We start from the raw sequence: 19401 nt of genomic DNA on the forward strand, positions 1-19401 counted from the left end.
ACATGCACAGTTCGAGGCGTATTACCTGTGCTGGACCTGACGATGACGCTCATCCTCCGTCTGACGGAGTCAAACGTCAAAACCTCCAGCAGCTGAAACCTAGAACAAATTCAAATCACACAAACATCTAAATTATCCTTACAATCTTTCATATAAACAGCATCGTCTGAAAGGGGCACTCACCTCTCAATCTCATCCTCCCTGTTCAAGATCTCCATGTGACTGTCTTTCAGTCGGAGATAAGTGAAGCCGAGTCTGAGGCACAAAGAAAAGCCCCATTAATGGGATGGGAGTGACATAACTTAATGTGTGCGTGAGTGAAAACCCTAAAAAAAACTAAAGCTTTTTGTTTGGGTTTGTTCGCAATGTAAAATGTCCGAGTGTGTTTATTGCTCCACCTCTTCATGCCCTCCACCAGCGCCACCTCGTCCGGAGAGGAGGAGATGTAGAAGGAGGTGGACTTGCCCTGGTGGATGCCGTGCTTGATCCCGTCCACCGTCTCCTCCTCCTTCACCTGCACCGTGTGGCACAGACACAGCGCCCGGAAAAACAGCTCCTCGTGCTCCTGCGGAGGACGGAGGACACGGTGTCACACACACACACACACACACACACACACACTAACACTCACACAACTGAGGCTGTGCTCACCCTGGCCCCAGGACCTGGCGATGTGTCAATCATGTCCATACTTGTTGCACCAGGCATCACCTATCAACCACACAAATGAAGTACATTTAAATAACAGGTGTCTAAAATATAGTACACAACTACACCACTAGGGGATTAAGAGTAAGAACACACACACACACACACACACAAAGCAGAGCCACAAGTATGACAGGTGCAGCCAAATTCAAAGAATGGGGGGGAAAAAAAGTGTCTCAAAGAAAAATTATTTGATGTTGCATCTTTTTTTTTTTTTTAAGTCCAAAAAATAAATCAACGCGTTGCCGTCGTAGCGCGAGGGCTGAGAAGAGACCGCCACGGCGAGTTTGTTACCTGCCCGTTACAGATCACATCAGGTACGTAGATGTGTCCGTCCACGCAGCACTCGATGAACTCCATGTTGTTCTCCGTCAGAGTCCCCGTCTTGTCCGTGAACACGTACTCCACCTGAAGAGGAGGAGGAGGAGGAGTTACAGCTGGGTTACGCCTCCCCCGGCCTCCCTCGCTCCAGGTGTTCTCCGCTACCTGCCCCAGCTCCTCGTTCAGGTCCGACGTGTTGACCACGGCCCGCTCGCCCATCTCCTCGTCGAACATCTCGTCGTCCCACATGATGAAATAGGAGCCCAGGAACTTCTGCATCTCCACGGTGACGTACATGGAGACCGGGATGATGTAGTTGAACAGCACCATGAAGGCCAGGAAGTCTGTGAAGGCCCGGACCACCTGAGGAGGAAAGAGGGCATGAAGAGATCTTTTTGTATTATCTTCTCCATTCCAGATGGAGGGATTCCAATGACTCACGACGTGTCTCTGCCTCTCCGGCTCCGTCCTGTCGCTGTACCACGGCTCGTCTTGGTTGGTGTCGGCCTGCCACGCGTACTTCAGCACCGTGTTGATGAGCGCCTTGCTGATGAGGATGCACAGGTAGACCACCAGATAGGCGTTCATCGACCTGCAGAGGGAGACAACGCGGGGCTCTTTTTTATTATACGGCCACATTCACACAATCTCAGAGATGGAACACCAGGCACGTGAAAGAGGCCGAGTGGATACTGGAGTAAAGAGGGAACAGCTCGCACGAGGCTTTTACTCAGAGCCAAGTCCATTTTGGCAAAAAGGAAGACGAATGCAATTCCCACCAGGCCAAGTGTAAATGTAATCCACCTCCAGTCGGTCATATCTACAAGCCATCTGGATACAAGACGCGTGACAACGCCAGATGGAAGGAGAGCGAGCCAATCGGTGCAAGACGGGGGACTCAGTGAAGAGATGACCGGGTAACGAATATCAGTGACGACCTTTGACACATTCATGAGATGTAGAGGAGAAGGAAAGTGAGAGCGAGAGCCTACTTTTCCACTGCAGACCGTTTCTGGGTCTTGGTCTGGTAGTTGAGCGCCATCTTGGTTTCCATACCGGTGTAGATGGCAACCGCTGGGAGGGAGGCAGAGACGAGACGTCTTACATTTCAATTTAAGACGACTGAGCAAACTGAGGGAGCTCTAGAAAATGATAGTTTGTGAACTCATGGTGAGTACTTTTTTATTTATGGAATATTAGTGTATTTCATGTGATATTACCATAGATGTAATCGGTGTTCTTGAGCGTGGCCCCTCTGAGCAGCAGGTTCTCTGATCCCAACGGCCTGAAACACATCGTTACAACGCTCTTATTGTGAAAGGGTTGCAGCGGTATTCTTTTCTCGCCTTGTAGAAGTACGCCACCTAATAATAAAGTCCCTTAAACTAGACATGTGTCCCCGCTCACGGACAAAAGAAACTGATTAAAAATTAATTTAGTGACAAATTTAGACCCAAAAGAACCAAGTGGAAAGTAACAAAATAAAAGCATTCGTCATTAAGAAAAAAAATTGAAATTCAGAATGTCTTCAAATCAAATTGTCAGTAAATCAGTAATACTCATTCAGAGAAAAAAAGAGGGCGAAATATGATGACGAAATATGATGGCGAACAATTGGCGGCCGAATGTGATATTTTGGATCCCATTACTGTGAAACATTACCTGGCCACCGGCTCGTTGTCCATGTAGACGTTGATACGGCCCACAAATCTGTGTGGGAAAGGTGTAACAGGAAAGAAGACACGTTTCACACATGTTAAGTGTTTTCCAGGCGTGTGCGTGTGTGTGTGTGTGTGCGTGTTGGACTCACTTGTACAGGTCCGGCTGCGGTTGTTCACATTCTATCGTCGCGTGGATGGAGTCCACCTCCACCTCAGTGGTGTAAGCTTTAGTGTCCTGGATCGCGTGGTACGTCTAGAGAAGAGGGAACGCACTCTCAGGTTGGACGGGGCGAGCTGACCGGCCCGTACACACACACACACACGCTGTACACACACACCTTGTGGCTGCTCTCTCCGTCCAGACTGGCTGTAGTGACGAAGCAGGTGCCGTCTTCTCGAGATGAAGACAGAAGGATGAGGTCGCAGGGGAAAGTCTCGTTTTCCTTCATGAAGACGACGTCTCCGACCTGAGGCGCAGACACAGGAGAGGCGTCTCGTTTCTAAATTTAAATCACGGCGCGTCTGGGGATCCTAAATGTGGCGTCTGCGAGGAGGTTGCTCATCCCCGTTAGCATTTACTAAAGCGGTTCGCCCAACACGCCAACCTTCTGCGAAGCCGTGAAGTTCAGCAAGCAGTCGCAGACATTTGATCCTGAAACGGATCTTCTTTGTTTTATTTTAGCATACAGTAATATAACAGATTTTAAAGGCTGAATTGTTCTCAAATGCAGGCCTACACACACAGGAAAATCCATCGACATGAGCCTATAAAACAAATGCAGTGAGAGTGAGATATCACGTGACACACACACACACACACACACACACACGTACCCGGAGCTTCTGACTCTGCTTGCGGACTACTTTCCCGTGATGCACCACGTGGACGGGACACTGGTTGACAGAGTTGTCCGCTTTGTGTCTCAACCAATCCTCGTAACCCTGACCGAGAGAAACACAGAGAGGGGGGGGGGGGGGGTGAAGGCGCCATGACGACGTGGAAGACCCTACAGCGGTGGTGAGAAAGCCCTTCCGGGTGTCTCACCTGTTTGATGGCGGTGACCGTGATGACGAAGAAGAGCGGCAGCCCGCTGGTGATGGGACTGGTGGGCGTGTCGATGATCAACTGGAGGCAGAGAGAGAGTTCGATGGCGTTGTTTTCTTCATGTGAAGCGGGTTTCGTGGATTATTTGGATTAACAAAAGCGGCGGAAAGATAACACTTAAAAAATGTCTGTGATTGATGTAAAAGTAGACAAAGAAAGAAGCGTTTACCTGAACCAGAAATATGATGAGAAAGTAGAAGTTGGCGACTCTCCTGAACTGCTCGAACATATTCTTCGGGACGAAGTTCCAAAATGTGTACTAAAAGACATGAGACAGTTCAGTCACATCAACACTATATATATATATATTTATTTAACATATATATTAAATAAATATATATATATTTATTTAACACATATATACATTAAATAAATACATATATATATATATATATATAGCATAAAGCCATTGAGCCATTTTACAAAACTATAAAGACAGATAGGTTTATCAATAAATAGACCACTGACTAAAGAGGCTGAACAGATTTGATTGAATAATTTAGATGTTGAGAGAGAACCATTATCTTTAAAATAAAACCTCCACTCTTTCCAATAACTATTACCCAGAATAACTCGCTCGCACGACATGCTGTGCTATTTCAGTGCGCTTCGATCTGCGTGACCTTCGCTGACCTTGGAGGAGACTATTCGGTTGTCGGGGAATCTTTGCTGTATGAAGGCCTCCGTTCCCGAAGGAGGCTCCTTGTGTCCGATGTATATCGTCCTGCTGTCCACCCAGTTCTCCTCACCAGTACACTGCAGGGGGGGGGGGGGGGGACATACATTTAGGCCGGCGTACGTTTAACTCTGTTCCCACGGGAGATTAATAAATATGTGACGGACCTGGACCGCCAATACACTCCCACACACTGATAAGAGGACACCGCGTGCCACACTGGAACAGAGTCGGGACGAATGAGTAACTTCTGCTTCATGAATGAGAGCTTTTATTACCACGGATACACAGAGCTGCATGTGACTCAGACTGGAATGCAGATTACACACACACACACACACGGAGTAGGACACCTGATAGCGGTTTCCTCGGTCGACATCTTTGTCTTTAACTCTCTATTTTCCGGCTGAAGAATCTCCACAATATGACAGACAGTTATTTCCGTGGTTCACAACCTTTTTTCAGTGACGTTCTCCCTGTGGAATATTTGTTTCAAGCGCCCCTAACTCGCCATTTTTGGTTAAATACACAGCGCTATGCCACCAGTGTCCGATTTAATATCGAATATCTACAATTCTGTTGATGCACTTATACTTCTATTCTATTTATTTTTAATGGATGCTCATTTTTGGAGTGCCTTCATGTACCCCTGATTTGAGAACCACTTGAGAGTTATTTAAACAATAACGAATAGACATCAGACTGGAGAGGCCGGTGTGGGATTATAATTCTCCAGTTTAACGGGAGCTATTTGAGCTTCAGGTATTTCTGGCGGGTCTGAACTTGTCCTGGAGTCACACGCTTTCTCCTGGGTAATTTGCTCAATGCAAGGAATGTTGAAAATAATCCGTTATAAAAAGTCTACACCAACACAGGTTAACTTACTGCTCTAAGATAACCGTGTTGCGGATGGAGAGCTATTTATAGCCTGTGACCTCCAGCTATTTATGGAACAAAGGGGAAATGACATGGGAATAAAAATGGATTCATTGAAGACGTGCATATAGAGTATTTCATCCCTTCTTCTTCTTGAACCTACATCCCATCCATCACATCGGGGGACTCTTACCAACTGGTATCTGAGTTCCATTGAAGGAGGAGATGAACATCAGTGCTATTGTTCCTCCTCTCCGTCCGTTCTCACACGCCTCTAATCGTTATGAGCTCATTAGCCGGATAATTACTTAATTCATGACATTTACCACCTTCTGTACAGTGTATTCTTTTATATTTTTTCTTTCTTATTAAGTTATTATAGTGTTATTTCTAAACTGTTGACTCAGAGCCCTGCACTAGATTTCCAATGAGTCTGCACCGTTGGGCACAAATGGCAAATAAAAAGTTGAATCTTAATAAAGTTTGAGAGCTATAATCCAAAGTGACATCCATGTGTCGCGCCTCACTTCCTGCCCTCTCCTCCATCGTTACCCTTGGTGCAGCGCTAATGGCTCGCACCTCTTCCCTCTCCATCTCCATCTCACCCCAACCTGGAGGGACTCGAAGCAGACAACCCTCCTCTCCTATCGATTACATTCAGCTTTCATTCGGAGTCGGGCTTTTTATATGAAAGCCTCTCCGTCTCTAATCGAGTAAAACGGCATCTTCACAAAATAAAAGCACGGCTTATAAAATAAGAAAAACTGCTCGGGCGCCTTTAGCCGCTCAGATGTAACGGGAGACTTTGGGCTATTCCGGAGCTTGATAATCACTGAGCAGCGTTTCACGTTACGGGACGCGGCGGGTCTCAGGGCCGTATTTATAGTGGGGAGGGAAACATTTGTGGCCACGAGAGAGGGATAGAGAGCGCTCGCTGGCTTCTGTCTGTCCCACTCAGCAACCACATCCATTTTCCTTTCAGCCACATTAGTAGAAAGTGCAAGGAGCCTTTCAGGGATCACACACACACACACACATGTGCACCCTGCAACATCAAACATGTATGAGAGCAGGTAACAATGACACAGATTGTTACCTCTGTAGTCACTGGTCCACGGGTTATATTTAGACCAGCAGAGTCCTGTTCTTCTTGTGGACTGGGGTGTGCGTGTGCCTGCGTGTGCGTGTGTGTGTTCTGAATGTCCTTACTGACGACACACATGTGAGAACAATACAGCGGTGGCAACTTTAGATTTAGAGGACCTGAATGTACAAACAGGTGCACAGAGGACTCGTGGTGTTTTAAAGAAGTGAAACCAACACTTTGAAGGTCGTTTTAAAAATGCATTACATATTTTTAACCGACTCATGTCAAAATTGCCTGGAGATTTTGCTGAAAAGGTAAAAGAGACGTGGAGAAAAAAAAAAAGGCGCTTTCTACGTAGCACATCACATCTTAATGGTTCACATTTTGACTGAAACACAGATTATTCCCACAGGACCTGAACATAGCATTACAGGAACAGTGGACTGTTTTGTAAACAGGAAGAGATTGACTCACCCACCCACATACACACACACACTTCCTGAAACAAGCAGCTGCCCACCCCCCAACTACCCACCAGACGACACAGACAAACGAGAAACATCAAATGAGGTTGAGGTGAAGAGATCAGCACCAATGTCACAAAGAAGTTGCTCAATTATCAGACATAGAAAACTTTGAAGATCCTTCAAACTCTCCCGTTTCCTCGAGACGAGGCTCAGCTCCACGTTGGCGCTCGGACGGGAAGTTTGTTTCCACAGCCGGGCGATCACAGACACATCCATTAAAAACCCATTATCACACCGGACTCAGGCTGACACGACACACAACAACAACAACAACATTTCCAAGCAGCACAAACCATACATTCAATCGGAAGATATGTGGAACTATTGGGGGGGGGGGGGGGGGGGTCTGTCTTTTGAAACTATCAAAATAGTCTTCAGTCTCTGCAATAAGAAAAACTGTAGTTATTGTTGTACGACGCCTGACAAGTAAAGATAACATTTAGAGAAAAAACTGTGAGCAGGAAGGAGGAATCACTGCAACACACACACACACACTAACACACATGGCTATTGTTCGCCTTCAGCTTTAAAAGCGGAGCTGTTGTTCGACTGATGACCGAAGTGTTTTATCTCCCGCTGCAACAGGCGGCGCTGAAATTAAGTCCCGACGACAACCTGCTCTCTGCGATACCACACACACACACACACCTAAATACTGTGTCACATGTGCAAACATGATTGGAACACATGGACACGCACCGCAGGAGCGAGTATTATCCCTCTGCTGCCACTGAGCTGCAGAGATAAGAGAAACCCCGTCCCCCTTCCCGAAGCCATCAGACATATACTGTGTGCACGTGTGTGTGTGTGTGTGTGTGTGTGTGTGTGTGCGTGCCTGTTGACGCCTGCTCTTGAGATTACGTCCGGGCCGCCAGAGCGAACGGGGTAAATAAATGCCGGCGTGTGGAGACTGTGGTGGTCCCTCTGTTTGTTCTCAGGGTGTAGAGCAGCTGAGCGTTCCCCCTCCGTCACCACTGTCCTCGTGGAGGCTCCAGACGGACTCAACAAGTTAAAAAAGGTGTGTGTGTGTGTGTGTGTGTGTGTCTGGGGAATCTAGTGATTCGACCCCTCTCGTCCTCACGGTTTTGTAACCATGCACACGGAGACACACACACGAGAGTGACTGCTGCCGTTAGTTAGAACCAGTCAGACTTTAGGAGTGAGCATTTCTACGTGTGTGTATTGATATTATCATAACTCTACACCTGCATGCATGTCCTCACAAGCCCACATATCTGAAGTAGAGACAGTTAAAAGGAGGGATAGAGAGAGAGAGAGAGTCCACCAGTTTGTTTGATGAAAGCTTATTTTGTGCATCGTCACTTAACTACTATTCATAATATTACGAACACTATTTTTATATTATTAACACTTCTGCTAAGTTACAGTCACTTCTTGCTAAAGTACGACACTTTCGGTTTCTATCACAACCGCTCCTCCTCTTCCTCCTCCTCCTTTCCCACGCCTGATCCCATATCAACACTTCAGCTTCCGGCTCCTCTCATTACGACGTGTTTCCCCGCGCTGCCCTCGGTTCCACATGTGGGAGAGGTCGGCTGGAGGGAACTGCAAATAGATCTGGTGGACTGCAGTGATCAGCGTCGTGGGTCGCGTTAACGGGGCTCTGAACCGTAAAGATTCAAATATCTGAGGGCCGCCTCCTCTCTGGAGACCCTCCGACACAGATACCCACCTGCTCCCGTTGCCCATGTGGGTCAGCGGCCCGCTGGGCGAGCGCCGCGTCACCAAACGGCGAAAAGAATGGGATCAATTATTAACGAGCGCGATTCCTGCAGCCTCTGCGTCTGTTGTTGCTCGGGAGGCGCAGACGCACTTCCTTTCAATTTGTTTTTGTTTTTTTAATCTCGTCTGCAGATCCGTGTCCGGAAACTCCGACGATCACGGCGAGGTGGTTTTTATCTCTCACACAAACACACTCACCACTCCCAGAGGAGCGGCCCGTCCTGCTGAATCACTGCTTCTCCTCTTGGGCAAACTATTAAAGCTGGGAGAGGAGAGACCTCGTGACCTCTTGACCTCCTGTCAGCTCTACAGAGAACGTCATTAGCCTGGTTCCCTCAGTAGGGAACAGGAACAACGCCCCACACTGCAGGGCTTCTTGCTCTAGTTTCAACTTTCACCACTTTGATGACATGTTGCACACAATTACAACTGCTGATGGTCACATGGTCGGCATTTTTAAAGTCCGTGAAAAGAATTTCTAAATCGCACACAAATTCATCACAACAGGAATCCGTTTTAATCTTTGCTCTCCGTCCGTCATTATTCAGCTAAATGCCAACGATTCAGCCTCCACCCACAAACTGGCTCCATCAAAAAACAATCAAACGAACAAACGCAGCGTTGACCATCTTTGGACGTCCTTGTGAAAATGAATGCAACCAATTTCAAACCTAATTTAAAAATAATAAGTGGTGAAGTCATTGAAGTTGAAAGGCATCTGGAGCAAAGCTCTTCCAGGCCTCTGGCGGTGCACCCCGGGTCACACTGAGTGACTGCATTGATCTGTGGACACCCGGCTCGCTTTAAATAACTCCAACTCTGCCCCCGAATGGGCGGCAACACCACTCTGAAGTTTTAAATATCAAATATTTAATAGATACTGAAAAGAAATAAGAAAATCTGCAGGATATCGTCTGGATAATACTTTTTTTTCAAGTATCATTTCACTAAAAACAAATGCGCCCTATGCACAGAAGCTGCACAAAAATATGAAATTGACCGTTAGCTTAGCACGAGGCCTGGCCGCGATAGAGCGCCGCAGCTCCTGCTCGCTGCAATATTTCATATTTTAAAATGTGCGTCGTTACCCGACTCACCTGACTCCCGTAAGTGCACACGGCACTTACGGGAGTCAGGTGAGCACAAAGCACTTACGGGAAGATGCCGTAATGCATTCATATTATTGGGAACAACCTTCATTATGAGAGTCGGTTCTGTTCGCCGGGCTTTTCTATTTTCCTCGGGCCGACGTCCCATTAGCTGCCGGGTGGAGCGGCCGACACGTGTCCTACATCGCTCTCATAGTGCTTTCACTTCCTGCTCGGTGACCAGGATCACAGCGCTTTGAATATTTTCAATCTTCCTCAGATGTGTTTATTTCCAAAACGCCTCTCCTCCTCGTTAATGGGAGCACTTCTCGGTCTTCCCTAAAGTCTAATGTCTGTACTGTGGGCACACGCCTGCTATATATATATATATAATATATGTCACCACAGAGTACCTGATTATTCTGTATGTTTGACCCTCCTGGTTGGTCTCCAGGGACCCCTAATTCAAACATCTCTCTCTCTCTCTCTCAGAGTACTTTATTTTGAAACTTGACTACAGCTTCCACATTATACGATTCATTGAGTTGCCATTAAGCAATTAATTAATGAATACTAAAAAATAAAAGGTTTACCCTCCACATTCTGTCCCGATTATATTTGTATTGCTGTGTTCTGATGAGCTCTCGCTGACCCGTGACCCCCCCTGTTCTCTTCCTGGTGGCTCATTGTCACATGTGCCCATGAATCCTGCTGCCCTCGGGGGGGGGGGGGGGAGACGCACACAACTCAACGTGTGAGAGGGTGCAGGAGAGGAGTAAATTACTAGATGGTCAGTTTGTTCTTCATTATCTCCTTGACAACCACGAGATGAACAGTCTCTCTCTCTGCGCTCACTTCTACAGCCGACTTATCTCACCGTCTGAATCGTCCTTTTTCTTTTTCGTCTGACTGACCCTCCTCCTCCTCCTCCTCCTCCCCCTCCAGCAAACACCTAGTATCCTCTTCCTCCTCCTCATCCTCCACCTCCGACTGACGCCTGTCCGGACGCCAAGAGCTACGATGTTTTCTCGGTCAATTAGAACGTCGACACACAGACTGCTGGTGTTGTTTTTGTGTGCGATTATCACATCTCGGTGGGCAGCTGGGGATTGGAATCAGAGGGAGGAGGGGAAGCGAACGGCGTCACGTGGCCCTCATGAGAGGAGCGGTCACCTGACGAGGGGCCAAGCACCGCGGTGGGGATGGATTCCTCGGAGTGAGATCCGTAACTCCTGCAAACACCTTTTTAACCGTCTGTGACTGAAGGATTTTATTTCCTATTAAATGCTGCTGCAGGAGAGAACAAATAATTGAACACGAGACAACGGGAAATCGTTCACCGAGCAGAAAGCAGTTAAAATGCACACAAATGCACTTTGCAAAGCACAAATAACTGGAGGAAAGCCACAGAGCCCTGAATCTACTCCACACCTCCCACCAGTGATGACCTCAGCTATTTATAAGACATGGCTGCTGCAGTTCAATGTACTGTTGTGTGGACCACTTGTCACCTCAGAGGGAATTTACTGAACAGCAACGACGGTTCTGCATCTTTAAATATATAGAAAACAGGAAGCGACACCCTGGCAGAAGTTCAATGTTGTTGTTGATATTTACTCTACTGCACCCATTCGACTGGAGTGCGGATCCTACTTTAAAAGTAAGAGCAACATGCAATATTGACCATCACCATAAACTTTAGAAAGCAGTTGTGTTTCATATGGAAAAGAAAACTATATTTCCTCACCGAGTTTGTGCCAGTTCACATCGACCTCCGCTCTGTATTTATATATATAAATATTTATTTATATATATTTGGAAAAAATATATATTTATTTGTATATATTTGGAATATTTATTTTATATATATATATTTATTTTAAAAAAAAATGTTTTGCAGCTTCTTTGATTGCGTTTCTGACTCCAAATTCTTAGCGGCCTTTTTTTTATTTTGTGAATGTTTAATACAGGAGGAGCCTCTGTTCTCATATCCATCACATATATGCAGAACACCGACAACGTTTTGACCCAAATTTACAGATTGAATAACTCTCGTCAGCCTCTATCTTCTCATGTGGGAACCTACAATGAATAAATCTCATGAAGCCCACTTTGGCGCTTATGTGACAACACACGCCGTCTCCATTCTATGAAAGAGACCTTTCCAAGTGCAGCGATCTGTGTGATCTCAGTGTTATATCACTTGGCACTGCTCTGACAGTGCGAGGGAGGATCACAGTCCTCTACTTCACGGTGGCGGACAAAGTGCATCGAGAATGTTATGGAATAAATCGATGGCGTTTCATGTTGTTCAGCTATTAGAATTACTCCAGCGCTCGGCAGCTTACAGTCACATGCTTTTCCCCGCCATGCATCATTTGCGCTTCCAGGAAATAATAAAACGGGGTTTGTATTATGTCGCATAGCAACAAATCCTCATTCAGGAAGAGGATCTTTTATAAGCTGTTGCACTACAGCTCGCTGCAGAAGTGGCTTCACAAGTGCTCCCTTTGGAATGCATCGGAAAGCTTTTATCTCTGCCTCCGGAGCTCCATATTCTGTAATAAATCAGCTCAAAATGTCATTAATATTCGGAGAAAACAAAGATAAGATGCACGCGAGCAAAAGATGAATCCATCCTGTGGCTGCATGTGGGCAGCTTTCCATTCTGTATGTTAAAAAGTGTCTTTTTTGTAGATGTTACAGAGAGGAGAGCAGACTGTTCCTCTTCAACAGAATCACAGCGTGAAGAAATAAACACATTTAATTCCCTTCCTGCATTTGAAAGCAGAACCTTTAATTAAAAAGGCAGCAAAATCGGCACATTTCTCCCCGGGGTGTATTCATCGCAGAGACGACACCGACCAATGAGGAGCTGCCGCCTCTACTCCGCCCAATCGGCCGCTGTGCTACGGACAGATGTGCATCAAACCACCTGTCTTAATGGGGAAGAGGTTAAACCGGAAGCCGAAAATGTCTTGCAAGTTGGTAAAAAGAAGAAGTGAATTCTGCTTCCCCTTCCTGTTTGAACGTACAAACCAATAATCCAGATAATCCATAATGACGCTCGTGTCTCGAGAGTTGGGGCTAAAAGGAAGAGTGCACCGTCAGCATTTAGGAAGAGTGGGAAGAGGGGAGGGGGGGATACACTCTCACTTCACCTCTCGTCCTCTCTCTTCGACATGAGGGCCGGGGTGGGGGGTGGGGGCATGATGTGCTCCAGCAGCGAGTCGAGCAGCTATCAGATTGAAGAACATTAAGGTGTACGTGCACCTCTCAGCACTCTCACCGGGCAACACTGGAGAAATGTTATTATGATGGCACAAATTCAAACAGCTCTCTCTCTCGCTCTCTCTCTCTCTTTGGATAGAGGCCTCCATGCACCATTAACCCGGGGCTAGCCGTCATCCGTCCGCTCGTTCAATGGGCTGTAATCCAGCGTTAATGTTACCGCAATGACACCGAGACAAGCCCTTAATGGAGCTCCTCTGCCGTTACCGTCTGGGCAAAGTGAGGAGGAGGCAACCGCTTTCAAGAAGCAATAATACAGGAATGAATGAGTCAGCACATGGGACAATTAAAGAAAGGAAGATATAAACAAGAAAAACACAAATTTAGCCTTTTTTCCCCCCAGACGTTTCTGAAAGTCAAACGAAAGGTTGGGAGCCTCATAAAACACATTTTACCCCCCCCCCCAAAAGTTTAAAATGTCCAATTTACAATGAACATATTGGATGTGCAAGTGTTATAAATAACCCCATATAGATTTACAGAATATGGGTTTATAGATGCAAATATATAAATACACCGTTTGTAGATTTATATTGTCAGCTTATTAGAAAATGTAAAATGTTTGATATACTAATAATCTTCCTCTAAAAAGGGCCAACAAATATAAAAAGAATGAAGTGAAATACGACTCATATTTTATCGTCACGTAACCAAACGAATGTGATTGAAGAGTGAAGCAGCAGCCTTCAAGCAGTGAAACAATCCCGAGAGCGAGTGGCTTAGTGAGAGCCAGTAAATCCTCCAGGTAACGAGGTTAGCCCTGCTGCACTTTGGACGGACGGCCAGGCGTTAAATGATTAGCAGGAGGCCAGGAGAAAGCCTGCCACTGTTGGTACACACACACAAACACACAGGCTTTAAATGCCACTATACAGCTTCACAACAATATGGATACCCTTCATAATAAGAGTCCCAAGAAGGAACATACACAAACACGTGTGAGACACGTGCTATTGTTTTTATTTTTGCCATGACTGTTGTGATTTGTAGTTATTTCAGTACTTGAGTCGTATTTTGAGTTACTCAAAACACTATTATTGTTAGAATTAAAGAAATTGTTCGTTGGAATTTTATTTTGGTGGTTTTTTTGGTGTCATATTTGATTCCATATTGTGGATCAACGGGTTTGTAACACTGGTCTAAAAATGTGGGGACTAATTAAACATGTGACCCCCCCCTCCCCCCCTTCCTGTGCGATGACCCCATAAGAACAGACGCAGAACGTCAGCCCACATTATCAGCCAGTCTGCTTATGAATTATTGACAACCAGCCGGGGAGTTCATATGATCCGCTGTCCTCTGCGTCACCCGGCTACTACTGAATTCCACCCGCTCGCTTACCGGGAGACAACCGTACGATCAGCAGCCCCCCCCCCCCCCCGCCCCAACTCTACATGGTTACTCAGACCAGCTTCCTGCTTCCTGCCAATTAGAAAATGCAGCAGGTGGAAAATCGGCAGGAGGAGATAAGCGACAGCTGTAACGAGGATTAAGTGTGCGACGGTATGGTGGACACGGGTAACCTTGTAATCCACTATGTGAAGGCAGGAAGTCAGACAGGGAGGCAGGAGAGCCACTTCCTGTCCAGGAACCCAGATTCCCCAGCAGCAGAGGAATGCATGCCCGGCTGCTCGTGACTCATCTCCAGTTTGTTTCTCTCGCTATAATGCAACTGTTAATTATGCATTATTAAATAATTTATTGAGGTTAAGATAATAGTACCTTCTAACCATCGAGATATCATCCTCTTTTCATATTCACAATTTAAAATATTACCAATACAAGTTTACAACTAAGAGCAAAGAAAAAAAAAAAATGTTAATAATATTTTTGAACAAGCAGCGAACAGATTTTTTTTTTCTCTCCCGAGTCAGAAAACGTGAACAAACTGGGGCTGGTTGAAACAACGACGTCTTGTTAACCACATGAGCAACCAATAGGAAAGTAGTAACACTCATCTGTGCTGTATTGTTTTGAAAGGGCCGGTATGCGTGTCAATATGATGGGTTGCTTTGCTCTTCCTACTGTAAATAGGTCACTAATGTAGAGCAAGTAAACACGGGAGAAAGAGACGTACGCTTGGTCCGTCACAAGAACAAATTAAAGAGACAGGAAACCGATATCTGAAGCGTCAGAGAGGCTAAACTAGTGAGATTTATTTATTTATTTTTTATGAATGAAAACAGGAGGAGAAACGAGCGTCTTCTTACCATCGCGGATAACAAAATCAATAAGCTGGAGACAGAGAGGGGCGACAGGAAGTCAACTGTTGGACTGAGCTGATGGAAGAACATGGTTACATGGGGAGAAAAGCAAGAACAAGACCACTTGGTCTAGAATTGAGTCCGATGAATCGTAGCCTGAGGAGAGCGGAGGAGACGGCCAGCGAGCCGGCAGAGTACAGGACGAGTGGAGGCCGGCGCTACTTGTCGCCTCGATTACATTTTGTTCTCGCTCAGCCCGGAGAGCGGCGGCAGCCACGGCCATTACGACTCCTCCGCCTTGTCCCTCCGTCGGAGACACAAAGTGTCCAGACGTCCGGCGAGGCCTCGGCCGACCTCGGCGAGAGTCACGAGTTTGAATTGAAGAATGCTTCCTTAGCCGTGTGCTTAAATGCAGGGTTTTGTTTTTTTAAGTGAGGGTCTGGGGCTGAAACTAGGAAGCATTTTTACTGCCGAGTAATCCGCTCATCGGATCGATTGACAGATTTCGCTTGTAAAATAACTTTGATCGTCTTTCTGCACACCGACACGGCGGCAATGAAACTTTGTAAAACGGATCCCCTCTGATTGTTTGACGACGGCGTGTGGAAACAGGCGTGCGTCGCACACGGAGTCACGAACCCCAACATATCGTTTCTATTCTCGGTCATCGGGAAATGCATCGGGACGTGTGGACGATGTGAATCACAGACGTTTTATCTCTACGTCTGTTTAGATAGATAGATAGATATGTACTTTATTAATCCCCAAGGGGAAATTTGTCGTTACAGTAGCAGCACCAATAAACTAAACACACAAGAATAAAAAATAAAATATAAAAAAAAGGGATGAAAGATAAAGATGTATACAAGAAGTATACAAAGTAAAATATAAAATAAAATATATATGTATCTATACAACATATATGCATACACAATACACAATACAATACTAATGACAAATTAAATTAAATATAAAAATATTAAATATAGACAGTGTGCAAAATGCAAAGTGTGTGTATGTGTGTAGTGTAAATGAAAATGAAGTGTGTGTGTGTGTAGTGTAAGTAAATGAAATGTGTGAAGTGCAGATCAACATTAAATCTCAACAGTGGATGCCGGTGCGATCAGCTGCGTCCTATAAACTCTCGCCTCGTGCCATTTCTCCCCTTTAGTTCTCGTGGAAAACTTCTAGATGAAAAAATGGGAAACATTATGCCTTTAGATGAGGAGTGCGTCTCTAATTGGCTTCATTGACAGATGTGGTCATCCGGAAACCCTCCAGCACACCGCCGTCTCCCGGTACGGACCGATATGTCATAAAGAACCTTTCTTGACAACCAGATAAATGTTCCTTCGCCTCATCTTAAGCATTCGGGCGGTCTCTCTGCATCCGGGTTGTTGTTCTTTGCAGCGGCGGTGCAATCACTTTAACCCAAACCCATTTGTCTGAAGCAGTTATCCAGATCAATTACAGCAGCAGACCTCATCAGCATCCCACATCCTCCCAGCCGCAGGCAGGGTTTTTTGTTTTTTCTAACAATAAGGCTCCATTTCGCCCTCCACGCGACAAGGATTTCATCTAATCAGCCATTTGCAACAGTTGGGAGACTGTGTCTAAGCCCCGGTTGAGCGTGGAGCCGGGGCTTAGACCTCGCTGGCTGCCGTGCGAGCGTTGTTTGCTCCGTTTGGATTATTGTCAAACACATTACCACGGAGCCTAATGTGGGCCCGGCTGCTCCACTGCCGAGTATCGATCGGAAGGGCAGGGAGAAAACAACTGGATTACATAATTCATGTTTCCATTTGTAGTCTCGGTCAACTGGGAGAAGGAGCGCAGTGACGAAGAGGCAACAGCACGAGTTCAATAATCCTCCAACAAAGTCATTTCATCTGACGCGAAACAAGTTTCAGCGATGCGATACGATATTGTTAACCCTAAAAAGTTGTTTTGTTGATATATAAATGGGTCTGCAAATACAAATATGCAAACGCTTAAAAAAAAATATATAGTAATCTGGGAATAAATGATAATGTATTTGTAAGTGGTCAACGTGAGGAAGATATTCCCACGCTTTTATCACAACATATTTGTGTATTTGCAAATCTGTTTTCTATTTGCCAAATGTAATGATACATTTGAGGTATTTTGTACACAGATTGTCGATATCTGTTCACACACAAATCCTCCCGCATATAGGGTTTAACCTTCTGTTCCATGACTTGATAATTGCCGCCCGTCTGCATGTTCTGTCCTGTCTGGTAACGTCGTTGACAACCTGATAACTGGAGGTAAAGACTCCTCCTCTCATTTATCTCGCCACCATTCTGATTTGACTTACTCCACACGGGCGTTTGAACGCGACCGTGCTTCAAAATTTGAATGAATATCTGCAGATACCAAATAATAATTGGGGATAATTACGTGTGACAAATCCTATTTAAATATCTGACAGATTGTTGGTTACCAACACACACACACAGACACACACACACCTTCTAAAAATATGTTCTTTCCCTTTTTACAGGTTCACACCACACCAAGGTGAATATGGACTGAAGATGAACGGATAAGAAATAGGTGATCGACTATAAAACAAACAAAAAACATCAATAAACAATATTGTGCAGGGGGTTTAGTGTGATTGCTGATGTGGAAATAAACACATTTTAAAAGACACTACAATAGGATTCATGGGTAATGGTGCTTTTCTAGCGTCAGACACTTTCCAAACGAGATTATGTCCACTTCCTTTCGTCAGTGTAATTTAATCAGGAAGAGTAGCTGCTTCGGAGGAATTTGAAACCAAATGTAAGAAGAAGAAAAAAAGAGAAAATAGTGTTCGGAGATTGTAAAGAGCTTCGGTATGCAGCGATAAACAACCCGCGTTATAACAACTCACATATCTGCTGATGAGGGTCCGCAGGGTGCTGAAATGCATCCCCATCCTGTTCCTCGTTCCACTTTCTTCTCGAGGAGTCCGAGTTGGTTTTCTTTCCCAAAGGGTGACTGTACTAGAGTTGATGCAAACTTATTTTTAATTCTCCTCCTTTGTCCATGACTTTTACTCCCTTCTCTTCTTCCTGAATACCAAAACAAAAATTTTAAAAATGTAAAAAAGAAGAAGAAGAAGAGGAAGAGGGCACGGTCCGACAAAAGCTGCTGCAAACAATTGTGACGCGAAACTCACCTCCGGAGGACTGAGAGAGGCTTCCCGAGAAGCAGGAGGAGTTTGTTCCTGCAGACACAGACAGGCTGCTCCTCCTCGGACTCCGGGGGGGAACGAGTAGGAGTCAGCGTCGCTTCCTCTCTGCCTCCGCGCGCGGACTAATAATCTGCTTGTCTCGCGCCGAGGCCAAAGAAGCTTTTCTCTTCGTCTACGTCACGAGGAACCAGGTGGTGGCGCTGACTCTAGGTAAGCGCATGCGCACTCTTATTTTGTGTTACTTTTTTTTCTCCCTGGTGAGTAATTGATAAAATGTTTCAGTTAATTGATGTTGTTGCTTGTGGCTGTTGCACCAACAGACACAATTAACGATGACTTTAATTAAACTGATCAAAATGCAATGAGTGGACAGTGCATCATATCGACATAATGTGTGTACTTGTGTGTGTGCGTGTGTGTCTTTGTGTTGGGGGGTGTTGTGCAGATGTGGGTACCCCACTGGTGCTGTCCACCGAGACGGTGCTGAAATCATTCAAACGAAATCTCATGCAATTTGTTCCACATGAATATGTTTCTAATAAAACATTTACACTTTTTTATGGCTACTTTGGGTTATTTTAAGAGATAAGAAAGACGTAATATTCAACAATCTCACGTATAATGTCCAATTATTAGGTAGGCAACAGTAAATTAACACGTTTTAAATAATGTTCTTCATTCCAGATATATTTGATGGATTATTGCCACACAAATTAAATATAAATAATGGATGCATTATTAAGCCATCATTAGTTTGTAGACGTTGATTGTTTTGGAGAATTCAGAAGGGGCAGAACTACAAATCATGGTGCTTTGTTTCCGGGGGGATGTTTTTATCCATTTGTCCAGCCTCTGTTTCCTGGAGACGCTTTTCGGCGGGTTCTGCTGAAACACCAGCGTCAAAGTTACGAC

The 19401-nt window shown here is 45.4% G+C and overlaps 1 protein-coding gene across 22 annotated transcripts in view; it reads right to left on the reverse strand.

Annotated features, from left to right (window-relative positions):
- The window catches only part of atp11a (ATPase phospholipid transporting 11A), a 44726-nt gene extending 26122 nt beyond the window's left edge, over positions 1–18604 (reverse strand). For 11 of the 22 annotated variants that reach the window (XR_008833644.1, XR_008833645.1, XR_008833641.1 and 8 more), the window contains exons 1-18: positions 18475–18603; positions 18187–18367; positions 4429–4551; positions 3965–4054; positions 3736–3816; positions 3525–3632; positions 3029–3157; positions 2840–2943; positions 2692–2739; positions 2250–2314; positions 2022–2103; positions 1471–1621; positions 1195–1392; positions 1003–1116; positions 652–711; positions 399–565; positions 184–255; positions 26–99 (exon numbers count right to left, since the gene is read on the reverse strand). Coding sequence is in view for 16 of the 22 variants with exons in the window: in XM_056431082.1 (XP_056287057.1) it covers positions 26–99; positions 184–255; positions 399–565; positions 652–711; positions 1003–1116; positions 1195–1392; positions 1471–1621; positions 2022–2103; positions 2250–2314; positions 2692–2739; positions 2840–2943; positions 3029–3157; positions 3525–3632; positions 3736–3816; positions 3965–4054; positions 4429–4551; positions 18187–18231 (1711 nt within the window). In the remaining 6 variants the exon portion in view is untranslated. Of the gene's footprint in view, positions 1–25; positions 100–183; positions 256–398; positions 566–651; positions 712–1002; positions 1117–1194; positions 1393–1470; positions 1622–2021; positions 2104–2249; positions 2315–2691; positions 2740–2839; positions 2944–3028; positions 3158–3524; positions 3633–3735; positions 3817–3964; positions 4055–4428; positions 4552–18186; positions 18368–18474 lie in introns of all 22 variants that reach the window. The other 11 variants (XM_056431078.1, XM_056431080.1, XM_056431075.1 and 8 more) reach the window with 1 other exon arrangement.
- Positions 18605–19401: the final 797 nt, after the last annotated feature.

This window comes from Pseudoliparis swirei, chromosome 14 (genome assembly GCF_029220125.1).
Source record: "Pseudoliparis swirei isolate HS2019 ecotype Mariana Trench chromosome 14, NWPU_hadal_v1, whole genome shotgun sequence".
Taxonomy (NCBI): Eukaryota; Metazoa; Chordata; class Actinopteri; order Perciformes; family Liparidae; genus Pseudoliparis; species Pseudoliparis swirei.